Source organism: Coptis chinensis, chromosome 1 (assembly GCF_015680905.1).
Source record: "Coptis chinensis isolate HL-2020 chromosome 1, ASM1568090v1, whole genome shotgun sequence".
Taxonomy (NCBI): domain Eukaryota; kingdom Viridiplantae; phylum Streptophyta; class Magnoliopsida; order Ranunculales; family Ranunculaceae; genus Coptis; species Coptis chinensis.
In genome coordinates this window covers 76,580,405-76,603,442 of record NC_141456.1, presented here as the reverse complement: position 1 = coordinate 76,603,442, position 23,038 = coordinate 76,580,405, and the positions used below count along the sequence as shown (strand labels likewise).

General features: G+C 43.4%; 4 protein-coding genes across 4 annotated transcripts; 1 reads left to right on the top strand and 3 right to left on the bottom strand.

The window, feature by feature from the left end:
• Positions 1 to 405: 405 nt before the first annotated feature.
• Positions 406 to 906, bottom strand: LOC147525229 (uncharacterized). The gene has a single exon (XM_086578733.1). It carries the CDS (start codon positions 904 to 906, stop codon positions 406 to 408), a length of 501 nt encoding a protein of 166 aa, XP_086434859.1.
• Positions 907 to 6,084: 5,178 nt separating this feature from the next.
• LOC147525228 (uncharacterized) lies at positions 6,085 to 8,158 on the top strand. The gene is made up of 4 exons (XM_086578729.1): positions 6,085 to 6,129; positions 6,741 to 6,869; positions 7,050 to 7,382; positions 7,610 to 8,158. Exons 1-4 carry the CDS (start codon positions 6,085 to 6,087, stop codon positions 8,156 to 8,158), a joined length of 1,056 nt encoding a protein of 351 aa, XP_086434855.1.
• Positions 8,159 to 18,421: 10,263 nt separating this feature from the next.
• On the bottom strand, positions 18,422 to 20,245 carry LOC147525227 (uncharacterized). Its single transcript, XM_086578717.1, has 2 exons — positions 19,912 to 20,245; positions 18,422 to 19,326 (listed from the first exon to the last, which is right to left on the bottom strand). Exons 1-2 carry the CDS (start codon positions 20,243 to 20,245, stop codon positions 18,422 to 18,424), a joined length of 1,239 nt encoding a protein of 412 aa, XP_086434843.1.
• Positions 20,246 to 21,080: 835 nt separating this feature from the next.
• On the bottom strand, positions 21,081 to 21,716 carry LOC147525226 (uncharacterized). Its single transcript, XM_086578712.1, has one exon. It carries the CDS (start codon positions 21,714 to 21,716, stop codon positions 21,081 to 21,083), a length of 636 nt encoding a protein of 211 aa, XP_086434838.1.
• Between the last annotated feature and the right edge of the window lie 1,322 nt (positions 21,717 to 23,038).

Genomic DNA, 23,038 nt, shown 5'->3' with positions numbered 1-23,038 from the left:
ATATTTTACCGGCCAAAATTCATTTAACCTATCCCAATCCCAGGTATTGGTATCCATGTCAATGAAGTCAGAAACAAGGTGAAAAGGACAGTCTAGTGGTTTCCCGAAGAAGTTCACCAAATCCTCGGAATGTGGAATCCATTTTTCATCCCATGCATTAATAGAAGTACCATTCCCAAGCTTCGGACCGATCCGGCATTGATAATTTTTTCGTGTTTCACAAATCCTTTTCCACGGCCCTGATGAAGTAGATTTTACTTCGCCTTTCAAGAAACTAGAGTTGTGAAAGTACCTCTGTTTCATTTGATGAGCCCATAATGATCTTTGGATTCGGTAGATCCCAACCTTTCTTTGCCAAAGAAAACATAATTTTGTAACTTGCGGTTCCTTTATGCCCAACCTCCATTATTCTTTGACATACATGCTAACTTCCATGGGAAATAATGAAGTTTCCTTGTTGATGGTGTATGGCCTCATAAAAAAGATCTTCTGATAGTCTCCATTCGATCCAGTATCTGTGCAGGTAGACATAGCATGAGTAGGCAGCGAAGATAAAACTGAATTTACCAGAGTGAGGCGGCCTGCCTTAGATAAACAATTAGCTTTCCATCCTGCCAGTTTCCTTTGAAATCTTTCCAATAGAGGACTAAACTTCTGAACTCTACCCTTCCCTGTTAAATTTGGCACTCCCAAGTACATTGGCAGGATAGAAGTAGACGACATCATGAAACTTCGTCTCAAAAAGTACACAAACCTTCTATGCAATTTGGGGTGATGAATAATTTGCGACTTGGTTCTGTTGATAGTCTGACCTGACACTCTACAATACTCCTTTAGCAGATTGTTCAAATGATGCTGCTCCTCGAATCCACACTTACCCAGCACTAAAAGATCATCAGCATACATTAAATGAGACACCGGTTGACAAAATCTCCCCAATTTGCAACCATGTATAAGCCCTTCTCTGTTCAGTTTCAAGAAATTCAAAGACAGAAGCTCTTAACATAAAATAAAAAGGTAGGGCGAAAGGGGATCACCCTGTCTTAGTTGATTGCTGATAAAAGAGGTATGTCAAGCAAATGTTGCTCGACTCCTTTTGCCGTCATACCGACATATTCATGTGGTAGTGTGCAATTAACATTAGATATATGCTCATTATTGATGATATTTTCTCTGCAATACGTAATTTTTTTTTTCGAAATTAGAACATATTTTGTCATAGTTCTATACGAGACTCATCAAATTTACTCGAGGTCATCTGAGAGTGAAAGCTAAAATGTCAAATGAGGGCGGGGGGTGGTTGTAGAACACTCAACACTCCCTTCCTATATTTCAGGAATGGTTTTAACACGATTTCTTTGGGTATCTTGCTTTGAATATTGTTTGTTGATCCAACCATTATATTGACACCTCCATTATGTTGTGTTTCCTTCTTCAGGGTTGCGGCTTTTGGTTGTTTTGAATTGTCAGTATGATTTTGGAGCTTGCATAAAGGATAGCTATTAATTGTGTTGGCTATTGAGTAATGTTGTTGTATTAGATTCTTTGGGTCCAAATGTATTTCACTGAAGCAATGAGCTTCTAGATCATTTCAACCACATGTTTTTGTTTTGTCTTTCTAACCTATATCTAAATGAATTTTTGTTTAGCTAGCCATACTACTATTTTCTTCATTTTTAGTTTAACTAATATATTTGTCAGTGTACTTCTTTCACATGGTGTTGCACTAAACACAAAGTCACTTCTTAGTATTTTGCCTTCACCCAATTCCTGTTAACTCTTTTTTTGGTTGATAACCCATGTATTCCTATAGCTTGGTTTTTTACTGTACTGATTATGCTTTGGTCTTTGTGGTCCTGGCAGGTGACTATGTATAATTTGTACTCTACCTTGATAGATAAGTTTTATGCCTGCTGTGTATCTGACATTAGAAACTATCCAGTTTTTTTTTTTTTTTTTTTTTTTTTTTTTTTTTTTTTTTTGTAAGCAACTCATTTCTAAAATGCTCCTTCCAATCATATCTATCTACACATATTCTACCACAGTCAAATTTCATTACTATATTGGGAAATAGCTAAGTGGGTATTATGTAATCCGATGAGTGTCAAACTTATGCAGCAAATTTGTCAGAATTCAATTCACTTTTCTTTAACCCAGTTCAACTTTCTCTATGCAGCAAACTCCGCTTGACTAAGTGCAAGATTGGCACAAAGTATCGAAATTTGTGTCCTTCCGGCGATGTGTACTTTATTGAGTGAATGGATACTTTTGTGCAACAATATTAAGTGGGTTAAGATTGATTCAGTGAGTTGAAATGTTTTCCAGTTCATTGATGTGTATTTCATTGAGTGGAGCAATTAATATTTATTTCTTCATCAAATTGCATAATGTGTACTTTATTGAGTGAATGGATACTTTTGTGCAACAATATTAAGTGGGTTGAGATTGATTCAGTGAGTTGAAATGTTTGCCAGTTCATTGATGTGTATTTCATTGAGTGGAGCAATTAATATTTATTTCTTCATCAAATTGCATAGCTATTGGGGCTATCGTTGGTGGCACATTCGTGCATACGGATGCTAGAAACTTTAGCCAATCATGTAGAAGGCAGTTTTTTTAAATTGTTTACATGCCTATTACAATTGAAATGGTATCACATAATCTTTGCCATTTTGGGTTGTGCGCGCGTTTGTTCAAATTGGTTATTTTATATATATGGTTCTCAAAACTCCCCCTTATCACTTTTTCCTCTCTTCTACCGCCACATTCTTTTGCTATCTTCCATACTAATTAGTTTACCAATTAATTCTCCAAGTTGTAGCTAAGGAGAGAATTATCAACAATCAAGCCTGTCCTTGGAAAGTTTTGTGTCGAAACTGGTTTTGCAAAGCCACAAGTTATAAGAATGTCTAGATATGTGCATTGTGTTTACTAAGGATTGCTTCTAGAAATGCTTTGAAAGCCTCCATAAGGTTGTGAGCACCACATGAATATTCCGAGATATTGTTCATCATTGAAATGAAACAACTCTCATGGAAGTTTTTTTATGATTGGCTCGATATAAGATTAGTCGTCCTTCTTTTTCTTTCTTGCAATTGTTTGTCAGGGTTCGGGGTGTTCCTACGCTGGATGTGTCTATATCTTATTTTGGACCTGAAACTGCTTTGGCTTGATAAGCTAGGATGTACCATCCTAATCCACCAAAAAATAGTGGTCAAAATTCCAAGTATTGGTTCCTGGTTATTAAGTACATCTCTATTCTCTACTACCTTTAACTTTATTGCTGTTGCTATTTTTTCTTCCATTTGTACCCTTTTTAAACGTGAAACATGCACATTTATGAAGAAATTCGTTTGTCTATCTAATCTTGAAGCCGGAAAAAAAAATGTGGTGACCAACCACCTCCATGGCATCACGGCTTTATGTGGTTTTGCATCCTCACGACGCTGTGCAGATACAGATATATCACAACGGGTGCACGCGTTGCTCTACCTCCTATGTGTTTGGTCCAATTAGGTCCAATCAAACAGACTCAACCACTTTATTGAAACTATTCACAAGGGCCAAAAAACTGAAAAGTGGGAAAAAATGATAGAGTTTTTAGCACCAGTTCCATCAAACAATTTTTAGTGTAATTGCTTTTAAATTTCAATTTTGGGATTTTGTGGAATTTCTATTCTAGAATTTTAGCACCAATTCCATCAAACATCTTTACCACGTAATAAATAAAGAGGCTTTGCCGAGCCAGCCGGATAAGCTGTCATGGTGTTCGCACTTTAATTTTGTGTCTTTCTGCTTTGCATTTTTGTTACTTTTTTTGTCTTTGGCCAACGTGTGTAACACGTGCTCAATGCTAGTTTGCATAGTCATTAGAGCTATAAAAACTTAAATTTACATAGTAATTTTTGGGATTGAAAATTTCCCGACACCTGACAGAATATATGTAAATGTATTTTTACGTAATCATATATATGTAAAACTATATTTATATAGTCATTGGAGCTATGAAAACTTAAATTTACATAGTAATTTTTGGGATTGAAAATTTTCCGACGACACCTGACAGAATATAAATTTAAATTTTCCTATAAAAAAAAATTTCATATGAAAATTTAAATTTAAATAGGTTAAGAAGACTGTGTAATTTTATATATATTGTCATATGTAAATACAAATTTATATAGGATGACGTCAGCCCGGTTTGTCTTTAAGCCGAAATTATAAGTAAAGATTGATGATGTCAGCTCGGTTTTCTTTAAATTCAAAATAGAAATTTAGAGTTCACAAGGGTATTTTGGTTTGTTTTGGCTTTGATGTTATGTTTTAAATAATAGGGAGGTTTTATGCATTTGTTCGCTTCTGGGGGTTTTTTGTGCAACCATTTAAGTGCCAGGGAGATTAAGCCCGTTGTCTGCAGCCATAACAGTAGTATCTCGGCGGATTGGCATAGCAAAACCAAGAAAAATAATCACCTAAAACATTCTGTATCACACCTCTAGCTCCTGGATTACCCAGATTGAGAAGCAGATCTTATGCAAGGCGATATATCAATAGCTCTCAATACTCACAACCAACGAAGTTGCCAAGCACTAACTTTGTCCTGATTACCAATATGTTGATCCGTATACAAAATAAAATCATTATGAATCAAGTAGTGGTGCTAATGTTTAAGGGTCTGAAGGATAGCATAGAACTCCAAATCATAAGCACTGTAGTAGCTTTGTCGCGCACCTGTCAACTTCTCGCTAAAATAAGCCACGAGCCTGCCATTCTGAGATAGAACTGCCCCAATGCCAACTTTAGAGGCATCCATATGAACCACCAAAGGAGTAAAAAAATCAGGTAAAGCAAGGATAGGAGCCGAAATCAACTTCTGTTTGAGATCGTGAAAACTATTTCCTACATCCTTAGTCCACACAAATGGACCTGCCTTCATACAAGTTGTAATGGGTGCTGTCACGGTGCTGAAATTGGGAATAAATCGCCGATAAAAGGATGCAAATCCATGGAAACTCTAACAATCATGTAAAGTCGTTGGTCTAGGCCATCTTTTAACAATGTCCACCTTAGCGTCATCCACTGAAATGCCATTCTTAGAGACGACATAACCCAAGAAAAGGACGATGTCAACACAGAAAGAACATTTCTGGGGTGTAGCAAATAACTGTGCCATGTGCAGAACTGATTAAAAAATCACGCAACTGTTGTAAGCTAGTGTGTATCTAAATCATGTACTGTAAATCAAGATATCGTTGAAGTAAACAACAACACAATGACCAATGAACGGTTTCAACACTTGATTCTTCACTGGCATGAAGGTGCTAGGTGCAGTAGAAAGTCCGAATGACATAACCAACCATTCAAACAAACCCTCACGAGTCTTGAATGTCATTTTCCACTCATCCCCAATCCGTATCCGTATGTGATGGTAACCACTCTTCAAATCCAACTTAGTGAACACCATTGCCCCATGAAGCTGGTCTAAGAAATAATCCAAGCAAGGTATTGGGAAATGGTACTTGATAGTGATCTTATTAATGTCCCGACTGTCAACATACATACGCCAAGTGCAGTCTTTTTTTGGTGTTAACAATGCATGTACCGCACAAGGGCTAAGGCTCTTCCTGATATGCCCCTTTGATAGTAACTCTTCCACCTGTCACTTGAGTTCATCATGTTCCTTTGGACTAATCCGATAATGAGGACGGTTAGGAAGACTAGACCCCGGTACAAGATCAATGTGATGCTGGATATCGCGTAAGGTGGCAACCCCTGCGGAAAATAAGTAGGAAACACATCACTAAAGTCACCTAACAATCCTTTGACGCACTCAAGAATATCACTAGTCATCCCCTTTGGCTGCCCCAAAAGTAAATACACCACACCCGAATCCACCATCTCATTCTCAAAGTTACGTCGAGATAACAACGTAGTCGAATCACTATTACTTGTACTCGGTTTAGGCACCACTTCTTGACTAGGCATCAGCGCAATTCGAACAGATTCAACCATGAAGCTATACGTGTTAAGACGACCATCATCCACCGCACCTGTATCAAACTGCCATGGCCTACCCAACAAAAGATGACATGCATATTGGAGTACCACATCACACCAAACTTTGTCCTTGTATTTAGCACCAATAGAAAAGGAAACTAGGCAACGTTTGGAGACAGTTACCTCTAGTCTTACTCAACCGGACAGAGTATATGGTTTGGGGTGTTTTTCAATAGGTAGCTTGAGCTTCTTGACAACACCTCAGAGACTACGTTCTCACAACTCCCCGAATCAATGATATTGTTGCATAACCAACCATTACTACTGTCATCCTTTGGAGTAAAATAGACCCGACGAACTACTACTAATTCACCCTGGTCACCTTGAACAATATCTGGTGAAAAATGTGATTGAATAGTGTGATTTGGTGAACAATGTGATTGAAAAGGAACTCTTACTGAGCCAAGCCCTTACTAACAAATGTGTGATGTTAAAACAAAAGAGTACTGAGAGGTGGATAGATGGAGGGGAGAGAAGCACAAGCTATTTCCATACAATGAACAATCAAAACAGCCCATTCTGCCTTTAACCGAGATTCATACCGAGATCGAAACTATACTCAATGACCGGGGAGACCATAAAGCAAAGATGTAGTGCGGTTCTATGACGAAAAATTGAAGTTCCACCCAGTGCAATATGATGAACAACTTTTCAATGCAGTTCCTTTGTTGGTCTCTGAACAGGATAATGCCCTTCTGAGTTGTACACCCACTTATGCAGAAATCCAACAAGCTGTGTTTGCTATGGATCCGTCAAGCTCGCCAGGTCATGATGGCTTCAATGGTGCATTCTTTCATCACTGTTGGCCCATTGTAAGTGTGGATATATGTTTTGCTATTCAGTCTTTTTTTATTAACCCGAATGTTCCTTCTGGCTTTAACTCTAACTTTGTAACTCTTATACCAAAAGAAAAAAGGGCTGTAAAAATGAAGCAATTTAGACCCATTTACATGGGATACTTTTCTATGAAAATTCTCTTAAAATTTATGCAGGTTAGGTTGAATAAGATTGCTGGGAAACTAGTATCTAAAGAACAAGTGGGGTTCAAGTCTGGGCAGTGTATACATTCAAATATTGGGCTCGCTTCAGAAATGATGAATGAGCTAGACTACAAAAGAAGGGGAGGTAACATTGCAGTCAAAGTGGATATCTCTCAAGCTTATGACACCATTAGCTGGGATTTCCTAGTGCAAGCTCTGAGGAAAACTGGAATCTCTGAAGTCTTTATCAAGTGGGTCAATGCTATTATTTCCTCTGCAAAGATCTCTATTCTCATTAATGGTGGACCTTGTGGATTCTTCTCACCTCACAGAGGGCTTAGGCAGGTCAGTTCATCAACAAATCCAAAAGCAAAATTTTCATGGGTAATATTGGCATGAAAAGGCGCAATACCATTATGGCTGAAATGGGAATCCATTAAGGGTTCTTAACAGAGAACTACCTTGGTGTTCCTTTATTCAAAGGAAGGGTGTCTAGAGCCAGAATTTGTTCTTTATTAGACAAGATTAGAACACGAATGACTACTTGATGGGGTAAATTACTGTCTTTTCAGGCCAGATGTGTGTTGGTTAAAGATGTTCTTTCTTTGATCCCCATTCACAACATGGCAGTATACTGGTGGCCGTCAAGTTTGATCAAGGAGGCAGAGAGATCCATAAGGAATTTCCTATGGTCAGGAGACCCATCTCAGAGGAAAATGATAACAATTGGATGGGACAAAGTGTGCAAGCCAGTTGAAGAGGGTGGGCTCGGCATAAGGAGATTAAGAGAAATTAATGTATCTATGCTCATGAAATTGGCGTGGCAATTCAAGAGTGGCGATGATGATTTTTCAACATTCATGAGAGGCAAGTTTCTGACAAGAGATGGTGAGAAAGCGAAATACAAGATTTCATCCTTATGGCCTGGGCTTAAACGGGTCATGAAGGGTGTACACAACAAGAGCCAGTGGATTGTTTGCACTGGGGAGAGGGTGGACCATTGGAGAGATAATTGGGTGGGAAATAAGTCTATTCAAGAAGGCATGAACCTCAACAAACAAACATTGAAGAAATGTAGCACCAGGTTAAGCAGCATAATGTGTGAGGGAACCTTCAACTAGTCCTCAACTTGATGCAATCAGCTAGACTCAGACCTGAGAATGCATAGATTGATGTGGAGAAAGACATGCTCATGTGGACACCAGACACGAAAGGAATTTTCAGCGCCAAGTCTGCCTTCCAAGAGATCAGAAAGAAATTGCCAAGTGTCGATTGGCACTCCTAGATATGGAATAAATACATCCACCCTAAGACAGTATCAATTGCTTGGAAGTTGATGAGAGGTTGTGCTGCTACAGATGTTGCAATCCAGTAGAAAAGGGTTCGACTCGCATCCAAATACTTGACTTGTGGAGAATCTATAGAAGAATTGGAGCATATTCTATGGTATTGCCCCTTTGCAATGAGGGTTTGGGACTAGGTTGAGGATAACTTTAATCTTACACGAGGATATACAAGCTTCAGTGAAGCAATGCAGAAGATTGAACATTTCAGCCCTTATGTGAAGAGCTTAGTGATGGTAGCGACTGTTGGAGGCATGGTGGTTTTATGGAAACATCGAAACTTAATCCACTTTGATGGTAAGCAAATGAACTATGCGTTGTGCATCCAAAAAATCAGATATGAAGTCAGGATCTCTGCTAGATTATCGAAAGGTAATACCTATGGCTCCATACAAGACATTGACATTCTCAGACGATGGGGGTTACAACTTTGACCTCGTAGAACACCTACAATCAGATAATGCATATGGCTTCCTCCAATTGGTGATCAAATTAAGGTCAACACAGATGGGGCTTCTAGAGGGAACCCAGGTCCAGCTGGGTTGGGTAGATCCTTTAGAAATGTTCATGGTGATTTTGTCTTACTCTTGAGCAAGGGTATCGGAATTGCAGACAACTATACAGCCGAGTGCATGGCTATTTTGGAGAGTGTGGAGCTTGCCCTTTCAAAAGGATGGAGCAATCTCTGGGTGGAATAAGATTCGGTAGCAGCTGTCACAACTTTTAACTCAAGGGGCATCCCTTAGCAACTCCTATGCAGATGGAAAATTTGCATGACAAAGGTGCAAAGCTTGAAAGTGTCGCACAACTGGAGAGAGGCTAACCTAGCCACAGACCAGGCTAGAAAAATTTGGATCTTTCTTAGCTGAGAATAAGGCTTTTTTATCAAATGGCATACCCCCATGGCTATATGAATGGGAGGTTCCATATGGTTGCTATTTTAGAATATCTTGAGCCTACATCGTATAACATGTAGGTTCTACCACTCCTGTACAGTTCTTTTATTTTATTTCTTTTCTTAATTCAATTTACACTTACCGAGCAAAAAAAAAACCTTGAACGATCTCTTCTTGTTGCTCATCGTCACCCACATCAAACAATGGGTTATCAAAATTGTGCAACTGTGCATCAGTGGGCTCATCATTGTCCACAAACAAACTTTTCTTTTTACAATTAGAGGCGATATGATCCTTTCCCCCACAGCTGAAGCATGTAGTATCCTTGAATCGCTGACCCCCACCTTGCAGAGTTGGAAATCTATTTGGCATCCCAACAATAGGTCGAGAATTTGTAACTGGAGTAGTAAGTCCACCCCTTCGTGAGAATTGTTTCTCAAGGCACAAAGCACGCTGATAAGCTTCAGACATAGACCATGGATCGAACAGGTTTAGTGTGTCTTGAAAATTCTGCTACAACCCTCCCAGATAACGGTGAACCAGTTGTTCATCGCCCTCCATTAAATCAGCATGCACCACCAACTGATTAAACTCCTGTGTATAATCATCAATGGATCGAGACCCTTGTCGAAGACTCTGGAGGCGATTGTATAGATTGCGCTTATAGTTATAGGGTAAGAAAGCCGCATTCATATATTTTTTTAATTTATCCCAAGATGCGATTTTGTTCTTACCTTGGCTGTTTCTAGTGGCCTTCACATGTTAATACCATGCCGAAGCCCTTCCCCAAAATCTTGTGACCACCAGGGGAACCTATTTGTTCTCAGGTACCTCGTTGAACTCAATAATCTCTTCCACAGTACAAATCCAATCAATAAGTTCATCTGGTTGCAGATTACCCTAGAACTCAGGAATTTCTACTTTGATGCCGGATTCCCAGCACCTATTGTCATGGTTTGCTTGTCGAACTATAGGAACAAAAGGATTAACATCCTTCTCGCCGCTATCTTCTTCCTCCGAGTCTGGGGAAGGAGAATGACGGCGGCGCTCAGGCTGCTTCTGGAGAGCTGACAATTGGCGGTGAGCGCATCAACCTGCCATTAGAGATCGGCCACACGATCTCACTTATACACATCTTCTAAGGGATCCATCCTCTGACCCCTACCATGACCTACTGCTACATGTCTTGCTCGAGGCATGATGTCAGGAAATCTTATAGCTCTGATACCAGATTATGCAAGGCGATAAATCAATTGCTCTCATTACTCACAACCAAGAACAGACAATCTCTATTCTGTTTAATTAATCAAATCAAAAACTACTTTTCAAAACCCTAACTAAACCATGATATAGGCATTCTAAAATACTTACGAAAATAAAAGGACTAGACTCTTGCATTGCGACACGGACAAGGCCTACAATTACTGAAATAAAACTAACACCCGAAACTTAAAACCAAAGGGTTATTTCACTCTGACAGGCTTATTCCACTATTGCATTGCATTGCTCTGATAGGGCTGATACTGCATCAAGATCCATCCACGTATAAACTTGATAAAAGGAAACAATGGAAAGACCAAGAGATCTGAATCGTTGTTGTTGGTGTAGCTTTCGAAGATCCAAACATGTTGTTGCTAGAATGCAATCTTAGACATGTTACTGGAAGTGGATAGTTCTCTGGGTCCTGACGACTTTCAAGGTATCTTTTTCCAGACTTGCTGGTATATTATCAAGGATGATGTAGAACTGTTAGATCTTTCTGCAAAGACTTATATTCTAGATGACTTGTGATAAGCATCCAAAACTATATTATAAAACCCTGTAGAGATGTAATATTTTGGTCAATTTTGTGCTTAATAATCATGAAATAATCGCATCTTCGTGGTTTTTGCAGGTTGGAGCAACTAATGTAAAAATGATGATAAAGCCAGCATTTAAGCACGGAATAAGGAGTATACATAAGCCTTCTGATCAAGCCCATGTGAAGCCCAACAAATCCGGACTAAAGCCCAAAGACTCAAACAGTATAGAATCTAGTCAGAAACAGGATTACATGCACAGAAGCATCCAACTATCAAAGCTTATATCTCTTGAACCAAGACTCCAAATGCGACAAGTGAGCTGCTCAGACGATCAGTGCGACGAACTCTACCCATAGGCGGAAAGTTGCAAAAATGCCAAAAGACCAGACCACCACTGGACATTACACATGGGCCCACCATGCGGGGGCCGCGAGAGTTGATGAGTCATCATGTAAGTCAAGACAAAGGTGCAAATAATTGGTGCAAAAGTGACACCTTATATGTAATTAATGAGATTAGGTGCTAATAATCAAAAGAAAGTAAGGTGTCAAGTTTTTGGATTGTGTAAGTAAGAAGGAAGTAAATGTGATTTTTTGTTTCACGTGGGAGGAAATGAGATTTCTCTCAAATAGAGAAGAAAACAAAATAAGGGGGGATGCACTACATTAACTCCCTTGACTCTTGTTCCATTTTAATACTTAGTCTTTATTTTTTTTAGTGGGGAGTTTTTGGTTTTAAGAAAAAAAGCTTATAATATGTTAATGGTGGAAAACACTTGTTAGTTCTAATAAAAACTTCTTTCTTTCTTAGGTAATCAAGTTATTTTACATTCCTTTCTTTCTTTCTATCTCTTATTACTTATCTATCTTGTAACTTGAAACAAATCCAAGGATCATGAGCTGAAATCCTCCAAAGTGGAAGATTAATGAAGCTCATGAGAGGATTCGTTAAAATTTCTTAGAAGTAAGATTCACTGCCTGGACTTAAGGGCACATATAGCACACTACTCTAAAATGGTAGTGTCTGGCCAAACTTCAGACCTGGAAATTTAGAAGGACTTGCGTGCACCTCCCATTTTATGCCTGTGCTAGCTGCGCGCGCGAGTTATCTCTAATCTCTTCCTTTTATAGTTAACAGGATTATGTTGTATGAGTCCAGGAGTTAAGATGGGATTTCAAAGATGAAACCCCAATTCAACTTCTCACGCTAGGGAAATTGACTTAGAGTTGATAATGAACCCATAACAGCTTAGAGATGGTGGTAATCCGATACTAAGATAGGGTAATGTGACCTTGCATGAGCATCATGATCCTCCACTCCTTTCTCTTTGAATATCTTAGGAAAAATCTTAGTTTTTTACCGTCTTTTGTATTTCGCATGTTTAGCGTCATTTAAGATTCAACAAAGCAACTTAGCTAGCAAACACTATGAAACTTACTCACTAGTTTCCTTACTTAGAGTATAAGAAAGTTGTATGTTGTCATAGAATTTAGATTGGTTTGAATCTCTACTCGAGCTAAACGCACGAATACATGAGTAAGGACTTGATAATACACCAAACGGAAACAAGAATCAATCTTATTACCGCAAAGTGATAGAGATCAGCCTGAGCTCAAGCTTTGTCACCTTAATTACTAAGGAGAGAAATGCTACACAGTTAAAGCAATTTCGACCGATATGCATGAGTAACTTTTTAGTTAAAATCATGCCATTACAGTTGAAAAGGGTTATTGGTAAAATGGTCTCCAAGGAGCAGGGAGGGAATGTGTCCAATCGAACATTGTACTAGCTTAAGAGATGACTACTATTGGTTGAGATTTATTCCTTATGTAATTATGTGATGGGCCTTTGGGCCAGGTGAACCTTTAGGCTAGAGATAAAGCTTTGCTGCAATAAATGGACAAGGTGGAGGTGGTTGGGTCTACTCAAAATGGCGTATCGGCGAGAGCCTTCGGGCTAGGTTCCTTTCGGGGTTGATGAGCCTTTGGGCTATGGTCATTTCTACAAGGTGTTCTTAGACAAGATGGTTTTTTAGAGAAATTGATCAAGTGGATTATGACTCTGTTAAAGTCTACCAAAATTTCAATGTTGGTGAATGGAGGTCCAATTGGCTTCCCTTCGATTGGTAGGGGTCTCAGACAGGGAAACCCTTTTTCTCCTTTACTATTTGCTTTGACTGATCGAGGATGTCTTGAGTAGGGGTATCAATTATCTCAGAGATAATAATCTCACTAAGCCCATGGTGAGAGTTCGCTCGTGGTATGCAAGGTCCTAGCTATTGTGACCTATCCTTTTCTCCTCCTCTCTTATTCTATTTATAATCTCTCATCTCTCTCTTAGGCCATCCACCTGTCCCTCCATCCCTCGGTCCATTGATTGCCGCATGGAGGGTTCCCGTACGACCCTAGGGTTTTTCCCGTGCTCCTGCTGGGCACGTGTCCTGATGGTACAATTCCAGGTCAGCTATCCCTTCACGTCGCGGCTCTACACTATCAGTCCTCGGTTCTCAGCCTTCATACTTGACTCTTATGTCCGCGGCCCTAATAGAATGCCCTTCACCCACTGCATGTCCTCTTTCTGGATCCATCACCCGCCGGACCATCGGCCATCGTAAATTGGGTCGCTACAATGCCCCCTCTCGAGTCCGCGAACCTCCTGAATGTTCGTGGGCTCAAGAACTCAATTTGCCTGCTTTTTCCCTTGGCTTCTATTTCATGCTTTCTTATCATTGGCACATGTGTCCCACGAGTGCTTGGTTCGGATTGCCTCCTTTCCCACTCCTCCACGTGTCACGCATCCTCTGGTTCAACTGACGGCTCCTTGGTTTCCGATCCCCTTCTTTTACCCTTTTACCCCCTTCACACTTCAACTTCCACTCGCTTCCTCTCTCCTTCTCATTTATTCCTCACTCTTCTTCTTCTTTCTCACCAGACGCCATTTTTGAACTCCCTACTTTCTTCCTACACTACTCTCTCTCCTCTTTACATTCAACCCTTTCCCCTTTCTAGTTTTCTTCTCACCCATCCTCTCTATATATTTTGCTTGCTCAAGTGTTTGCTCTTGCTGTTGGGTTGACGCATCAGGTTGGTAATCTTTCCTCTTCTCTTTTGCATTTCTTTTCGTGAACTGTTCATCTTCCTTAGCTCTCTCTCATGTCAGATTCCCAATCAGAGGGTCCGACTTCCTCGCGGTCATATGTGGAGGAGTCTTCTCCTCCATTTGATCCCACCGCGGCCCCCTCCACCACTGGGCGGCCTTTCAAACTTCCACCGCTTCCCCCATGCTCCTGTCGACCTAACCTAGAAGCGATTAGGGTTGGCTATGGTATACCAGACGACATCCTCCTTGAGCACGTGCCCGATGTGACTCACTTCCCCCATTTGGTTCCCCCCAAACCTGGATGTCTCGTGGCCACGGTTGGTCAAATTGTCTCTGGCTTGCGACTACCGCTGTCTCTACTAGATGTCGAAGTATGTAACCACTTCAACATTCCCCCTTGCCAGGGTATAGGCAATTTTTGGCATATCATGTATGCCGCAAACCATTACAACCTCCACCATGAGCCCCAAATAGTCCTCCGCGACATAATTTCTCACTACTATATACGCAAAAGCACCAAAGACGTGAGCGTTGGATATCACTCCTTCTGTGTCCGTCCCAGTAAATAGTCCTTCGTCCTCAAACTCACCACCTCGGACAAAACTTGGCACCATTACCCCCTGTATGTCTCCGGTAATTTCTTGTCTGCGGATGTTCCATCTAAAGTGACTCTCAACCATCTCACCTTCCTGCCTCGCGGTGAGTTCGATTTACTACATCTCTTTCTTATATCGATTATGCGGCGGACTCACTCCTTATCTTTATTTCTCTATTGCGCAGGTTGGAAGTCCCACTCGAAATCCCGCTTTTACACCGGTGTGAAGTTCGCGGTCTTTGAACAAATCCGCAACCTGGGCTCTTCTCAAGCTAAAGTTCTCGGCATAGGTCCCTCCCACGGAACCCCCTTGTTGACTGACCCCGCTCTGCATACTTTAGGTAAATACTCTGCTCCATTCTATCGTCCACCGCCCCCCAAAGAACGAAAGCCTTGGCCTTCACCTCCTCCACCATCTGTGTCCCATCCTCCCAAAAGTAAGCCTCGCAGTCGCGGCTTCACTCGCAAAACCACCAAGTCTCAGGCCAAGGCTCGGGCTCTAGCGGAGATAGTCAGAAAATCCACTGCCCACCTTCCTTCTCCGTCCTGCAGATATACACCCCCTTCCTTCCGCTCCCTCGCTGACTGGGAAGATCAATATATTCCTCCAACTTCCCTTCCTGTCGACTCCCCGCCTTCCCCCATGGACGTCTCCAAGATTAAGTTATTTGACAGTGACTCTGATGATGAAGTAACTGAAGTCCCCAACTCCCAAGCTGTCCCGGCCTCAGCTGCCCCCACGTCCACGGATCTCTCGTCTGAAGAGCCCCCACACAAGCGTAGTAGATCATCTCCTACCGTAAAACTTTCCGCGGCTCCTCACCCCTCTCCACAGCTGCAGTGCCCTGGCAAGGAAACTGCTCGATCTCTCCCCGAGTCCACGGCTTCGGAAATTTTCCACCCCACCTTCAAGGTGCGCGGCCGTTCTGTCAATATGGAGGATTCTGCTATGGAAAACCCTGCTGTGGCCTCAGCCATGTTCTATGGCTCCCATCTCCCCCGCGACCTGGCTTATGCAGATACTGGGACCTTTGAACAGCATCGCACCTCCCTATATGCCAGCTGGGAGAAGGTATGTCCCTCTTTCCACACCTTCCACTCTCTGTTTTGCCCATTATTCTGACTGCTTTTCCGTTGCTAGGTGATCATAGACATGGCCTACATGATCCGCGGCCTCTTCTCTTCCCTGAGTACTGTGGAATCTTTAGAGAAGGAGGTCGGCGGTCCCAATGGACTAAGGGCCACCTGTGCACGCTTTCAAGCTGATCTGTCAGCCGCGGACATGGCCAAACTTCAAGCTGAAGATGAACTAAGGACTGCCGAAGCTTCCCACCAGGCCTTTATGGACGGAATGAATGACCGCTTAAGCAAGCAGCGGGAAGCCCTTGTCCTCTAACACACCGAGAATACTGCCGCTCTCCTTCTGCAACACACTTAAGACATGGAGCAGCTACGAATAAGCTTCAAAGCTCAAGTCGACAAGCGTGTGGCCAAGAAGCTCACTGACGAACATGCATGTTTAATCAAAGAAGGCTGACTCCTCCCAGAAAAACCTCCCTCTCCCATGCCAGAAGATCCAGTCGTCACGGTCCCCATTGCCGCGGAGCAGACTGTTTCTGAGTCAGTTGATGTTGCCCCTCTCAATCTGCTACCTGAAAACCCTGTTTGTGAGGCCACCTCCCCGGGCCCTGTCTCGAGTGTTCTCGACCATGCACCTCTTGCTGAAGACTTGTTGCCGAACTTAGATTATCCCCTATGTTGGCTATCTGTCATTTTACTAGCTGTCTTGTAACTAACTTTTCCAACTAAGTGTGCCATTGATATTATTTTAACTTTCCTTTTTTACTTGTGTGTTGGTTTGGTTAGGAACTGTTTCACTCCTCCCCATTATATGTATGGTCTATTGGCTTTAGTTACTGTTTTGCCTGACATGCTGCTATTCATCCTTTTCTGTCTCTACTCTCTCTCCCTTTGTCAGTCTCTACACTAGGGCCTTCTTTCTTCTTGCCCCCATGTGTGACCCACGCCTCTCACTCGTGAATATCTCATTTCACTTCGCAGTCACTCATAGACTTCGAGTTCCATCGGGGCATCTCAACCTGCCGTGGACACGATTTAAGCAGTTTGTCCGCGGAGGGCTCATCCCCACCGCGGTCTCTCTTTTGGAGTGGCTTCGCCAAACGTTGGGCTTCTCTCTTTGCCCCCAGTGCAGCGTATGCCTTTCTTCCGCAGATGGCTCTCCCGGATCCGCGACTCTAATTTGAGGTGGACCTCTCGTCCTAGGGCATCTCTTTCCCTCAAACCGTGTTTAGCCTGACTATTACATTTATGCATAAGGGCGAAATTTACTCCTCAAAAGTGCCATTGTATTATATATTTACAAACAGCTCCAGTGTGTCGTTCTGGACTTTCATTACATTCAAGCATAGAACTTTTTTAACATTCTCACATTCGATGGCTTTTCTAGCACTTTTCCTTATGTTGTTTGCAGCTTGTAAGTACCAGCTCCTCCTACGTCGACCACCGTATAGGGCCCCTCCCAGTTCGGTCCTAGCTTTCCGTCATTCTCTCTCTTGGTACTGTGCGTCACTCGTCGCAGCACGACATCCCCTACTTTGAACTGTCGCAGCTTGACTCTCTTGTTATAACATCTCTGAAGGCTACGGTGATATTCCTCTAGTCTGATTCGCGCCGCGTCTCTTCTCTCTTCTGCTAAAGTCATATCCACTGCTAGTATGCTCTCATTCAGTCCTGTTTCCACCGCTTTTGTCCGCGTTGTGGCTACCACCATTTCCGAGGGAATCACGGCCTCGACTCTGTAAGCTAAAGAGAAGGGAGTTTCCCCGGTTGACGTTCGAGGCGTTGTCCGGTATGCCCAGAGAACATGACTCAGTTCATCTGCCCACACGCCTTTCTTATCCTCTAGCTTCCTTTTGAGATTGTTCATAATGGTCTTGTTGGAAGATTCTGCCTGCCCGTTGCTTTCTGGATTGTATGGAGCTGAGAACCCCTGCTGCACCTTGTATACTTGTAAGAACGCCTGCACTTTGGATCCGGTGAACTGGGCTCCATTGTCGGCTATGATAATATATGGCAACCCAAATCTACAGATAATATTCTCCCACAATAACTTGATCACTTGAGCTTCCTTGACCTGTTGCAGGGCCACTGCCTCGATCCACTTGGTGAAATAATCTGTGGCCACCAACATGAATCTCCTTTTGCCGATAGCCACGGGCAGTGGACCCACTATATCCATTACCCACATTGCGAAAGGCCACATACTAGACACACTATGTAGTGGTTCCACTGGCGTAAAGATCATCTGAGCAAACTTCTGGCACTTTTCACATCGCTTAGCGTAGTTCACGACATCCCTCTTCATGTGTGGCCAAAAGTAGCCCTGCATTATCAATCTGTGCGCTATTGTTCTGCCCGCAGAGTGACTTCCACAGTCTCCCCCATGTAACTCCGCCAGCACCTCTAGGGCAAACTTCGGCCCGAGACACTTTAGCAAAGGCCCATTAAAATTCTTTCGATACAGCTCCCCTTCTATCAGCACATACCTCCGAGAAGTCTGCTCCAATCTCTTTTTCTCCTTTTTATCTTTCACCACGTCCCCAGACAAAAAACTTTTGATGGGTTTAATCTAACCCCGCTCTTCCTCCTCCGCTTGACATATCTCAGCCCCTTCCTCTTCCACTTCCTCTGTACTAGGTTTCTCCAATCGCTTGAACTTTATCACTCTCTCTTCAAACTCAGGGATTGTGGCAGCCACGTATGCTAGGGCATCGGCATGTCTGTTCTCGCCGCGACCCAAGTGTATGAACTTGATCTTTGCAAACCCGGCGGCCCTCTTTTGCAGCACTTTCAAATATTTTACCATCCGCGGGCATCGCGCGGCAAACCCCCCGTTTGCCTGGCACACTACCAAATTTGAGTCCGAATACACTGTCAGTTCTTTTACCCCCACATCCTTTGCCATTCTCATGCCCGCTATTACCGCCTCATACTCTGCTTCATTATTGGATGCCGCGAACCCTAACTTCATGGTTAACTCCATTCTGTTGTTCTCCGGCGTGACCAACACCACTCCTATCCCACTGCAAGTGTCTGTGGCCGACCCGTCGGCGAACACTCTCCACCCATTTCTTCGATCCCAGAGGTCCAACCAGTCCTGTTCCATGATCTTTTCCGGCTCCATGATCATCTCTTCTCCCCAGGTGGGATCTTCCACTGGAAACTCTGCTAAGAATTCTGCCACCGCCTGCGCCTTCTCCGCTGTTCTGATCTGATATTGTATCTCGTAAGAACTCAACATTACTGCCCATTTCAGCATCCTCCCAGACTTTTCTGCTTTCAACGCTTGCTTTAAAGGTAGATTTGTCACCACCACTACAGAGTGTGCTTCAAAGTATGGTTTCAACTTCAGGGCAGAGAACACCAATGCCAAGGCATATTTTTTGACTCTGCTATACCGGGTCTCGGCCTCTAGCAGTGTTTTACTTTGGAAGTACACCGGCTTTTCTAACTTACCCACAATTCTGACTAGTACTGAGATAATGGCATACTCCGTGACTCCCAAATACAAGTATAATTTTTCTCCCTGTTCCGGTCGCGACAGCAGATGAGCCTTACCTAAATAACTCTTCAACTCCTGGAATGCCTCCTCGCATTCCGCGGTCCATTCGAAATCCAGAGTGTTTCTCAGCAACCGATACAACGGCCTACACTTATCAGATGACTTTGAGATGAACCTATTCAAAGTCACAACCCTTCCTACAAGTCTCTACACCTTTTTGACATCCTGAGGTGATGGCATCTCCACTAGGGCTCTTATTTGCTCGGGATTGGCCTCTATTCCCCGGTAAGTAACTATGTATCCCAGAAACTTCCCCGTAGTAACGCCGAACGTACACTTCTCTGGATTAAACTTTAAATTGTATGACCGCAGTATATTGAACGTCTCTTTCAAACCCTCCAAATGCTCTTCCTCCGACATGCTCTTCTCCACCATGTCATCTATATAAATCTCAATCCCCTTTCGGATCTTGCTTTCAAACATTTTCTCCCCTAGCCGCTGAAATGTGGCCCCGACGTTCTTCAATCCAAACGACATTCTCCTATAACAATATGTACCGCCTTCCACCACGAAGGGTGTCTTCTCCTGATCTAGCCCATACATGGCCACCTGGTTATATCCCATTGATGCGTCCATGAAGGAAAACACTTTAAACCCTGCAGTTCTATCCACCAGCTCGTCTACTCTCGGCATGGGGTAGCTGTCCTTGGGACATTTTAAATTCACGTCAGTGAAGTCGATGCACATACGTACCTTGCCATTCTTCTTAGGCACCACTACCACATTTGACAACCAGTCGGTAAATGACACCTCTCGTATTATACCTGCCCCTTTCAACCTCGCGACCTCCTCGCAAATTCTTTCGGCGTACTTCGGTCTAATTCCTCGCATCTTCTCTCTTACTAGCTTCGCGTCTTCCCTTATATGTAACCTATGACATGCGAATTCTGGGTCTAATCCGGTGACTTCCTCAATCGTCCATGCAAACACATCTTTTTGGTAGACAAAAATTGTACTAAGTTAACCTTCCATTCTTCAGACAAACTAGACCCCACTGATGTGAACTTCTCTTCGTCGCCTTCCCCCAAATTCACTACCTCTATCTCATCCAAGGTCTTCGGTCCCTCTGTTAACTCTGCCGAGCCCTCCCCGACGGTGCACTGTAATTGCTATGCCTGCCTCTTCCTGGAACGCGAAGTCTCTTCCTTTGATCCGCGGATCAATCTCTTCACTGTACTCTGGTGACTGTTTTTAGCTGACACCTGATCCCCGTGGACCTCATATACCCCGGTAGGGGTAGGGAATCGAATCACTTGGTAGTAGGTAAAGGGAACTGCTTTCATCTCGTGAATCTACCTCCTTCCCAGGATGGCGTTGTATTAGTCGGCATCCACCACCTTGAATCTCGAGAACACCGTGAACGGGTCCTTGTGGTCACCGGGAGCGTAAGCCCCAAAGGTTCCGTCATGCTTCCGTTGAACCCACACAAATTTGTCGGTGAGGGTCTCAACTGCTTCCTTTCTATCTTCATTTCTTCCATTATCCCTCTAAACAGTAAATCTACGGCAGTGCCGCAGTCCACTAACACCCTCTTTACCATGTAATTTCCCATAGCCACAGTGATCACCAGCGCGTCCTCATACGGGGAATCGATGGCTTGAAGGTCTGTGTCGGTGAACATTATACTTCCCCTTCCATTCGCGGACTAGGAAGTCGCCTGTGAATGTCATGCTGATTCATGTACCTGCTGTATGCTCGCCGCCCGCCGTATTCTGTCTCGGTGTGCATTGTGGCTCAATATCTCTCCACTGAAGATCACGTTGATCGTCCCCAATATCCTCCCCTGGGTCGGTGCTTGCTCTACCTTCTCTTCTTCTGTTATAAATTCCTTCAACAACCCCTTTCCTATCATCCTCTGAATTAACCATCTTAACGCATAGCAGTCGTCCGTCTCATGGTTGTGTATTTGATGATAGGCACAATAGGGTTTGCCTTGTACCTCCACTAGTTTGGTTCGTGGACCCTCATACCCCTGCAAATTCTGAATCAACGGTAGTATCTCGCTCAACGACTTGTTCAGTGGCACTTGCTCTACCTCGCGATAGGGCTTTTTGTCTCGACTCTCCCTCCTAGCCTCTTCTCTACTCCTCTCGGGCCGTGACGAATATCCTCGGTATCCGTTGCCCCTTTTGTCCGAGGACTCATATCGCCGACGCCCCTCACCTTTTTCCAGCAATTGCAACATTACCCGATCCTGTAATGTTGCAATCTCATTCTTGGCTACCGACTCATGTACCCTTGTTCCTGGGCGCAATCCTCTCTCGAAAGCTATCGCCGCCGTCCTTTCATCCAGATTCTCCATTTTCAAGTCTCCGCTTTGAATCTACACAAGAAATCCATTACCGATTCAGCAAACCTCTGCCTTACGTTGAACAAGGCCGCGATGTCCACCACACGCTTCTTCTGGTGTATAAAATGATCAATGAACGCCTGCTCCAACTCCTTGAAAGTTATTAATACTCTTAGAAGGTAATCTGTAATACCAATCAGATGCTCCCCCTTTTAAGCTTGTTGGGAACATCATACATCTCAGCCCGTCATACCGCGGCTCCTGCCACAACGGCATTTGCTGCCGGAAATGATGAATGTGGTTAGCGGGGTCCCCAGTCCCATCGTACCTCTCAAACCTTGGCTGGTTGAACCTTTTCGGCACCTCCGACCTCCAGATCGAGTCCGCCAGTGGGTTGCGGTTCAACCCTGCCACCACCTGACTCGTTGCACCTCCCATGCCCTTGGTCTGTTCCAGACTAACCTTCAGATCGCTGGCGATCATTTCTTTGACTTGCTCCTTGGTGAGCCCCACCACCGTCTATTCTTCCGCATTTGTTCCCCCTTCTTCCTCTTTCTCTGCTCTCGACACCTCCCTTTCCGACTCCTCTATTATCTCTTTCTCCCTCCTTAACCCCTCATTTTCTTCTCTCAACCTCGCTATCTCCTCATGCAACAACCTTGTTTCCTCCGCTTCTGACATTACTGTCTCTTCCCTACCTTGCTCCTCCCCTTCACTCCTTACTGATTCCACATCCATCTCGGCGACCGTCATCTTTTTTGGTCGACCCACTATTCTGTTTGTTGCCATCTCACTATTTTCCACTCTCTTTCCCCATAGACGGCACCAAATGTTGTGACCTATCCTCTTCTCCTCCTCTTCTATTCTATTTATAATCTCTCATCTCTCTCTTAGGCCATCCACCTGTCCCTCCATCCCTCGGTCCATTGATTGCCGCGTGGAGGGTTCCCGTACGACCCTAGGGTTTTTCCCGTGCTCCTACTGGGCACGTGTCCTGATGGTACAATTCCAGGTCAGCGATCCCTTCACGTCGCGGCTCTACACTGTCAGTCCTCGGTTCTCAGCCTTCATACTTGAATCCTATGTCCGCGGCCCTAATGGAATGCCCTTCACCCCACTGCATGTCCTCTTTCTGGATCCATCACCCGCCGGACCATCGGCCATCGTAAATTGGGTCGCTACACTAGCCATTTGCGGATGACGTCATACTATTTATGAGAGGGGATGTTAGGGGACTCAGGTAAATCAAGAAGCTTTTCCTTAGATATTAGAATGTGTCGGGGTAGTATATGAACATGGATAAATGCAAACTGTTCCTTGGGGGTATGACAGTG

Excerpts from the sequence above, each read along its gene's own strand:
- LOC147525229 (XM_086578733.1), bottom strand. The coding sequence starts at position 906 with ATGTATGCTGATGATCTTTTAGTGCTGGGTAAGTGTGGATTCGAGGAG.
- LOC147525228 (XM_086578729.1), top strand. The coding sequence starts at position 6,085 with ATGACATGCATATTGGAGTACCACATCACACCAAACTTTGTCCTT. Across the intron at positions 6,130-6,740 it reads TCACACCAAACTTTGTCCTT|GATAATGCCCTTCTGAGTTG; the intron begins GTATTTAGCACC and ends GTCTCTGAACAG. Across the intron at positions 7,383-7,609 it reads CTCACAGAGGGCTTAGGCAG|GCCAGATGTGTGTTGGTTAA; the intron begins GTCAGTTCATCA and ends CTGTCTTTTCAG.
- LOC147525227 (XM_086578717.1), bottom strand. The coding sequence starts at position 20,245 with ATGCGAGGAATTAGACCGAAGTACGCCGAAAGAATTTGCGAGGAGGTC. Across the intron at positions 19,327-19,911 it reads ACCCTTCGTGGTGGAAGGCG|TACTAGTCAGAATTGTGGGT; the intron begins GTACATATTGTT and ends CCATTATCTCAG.
- LOC147525226 (XM_086578712.1), bottom strand. The coding sequence starts at position 21,716 with ATGGAGAATCTGGATGAAAGGACGGCGGCGATAGCTTTCGAGAGAGGA.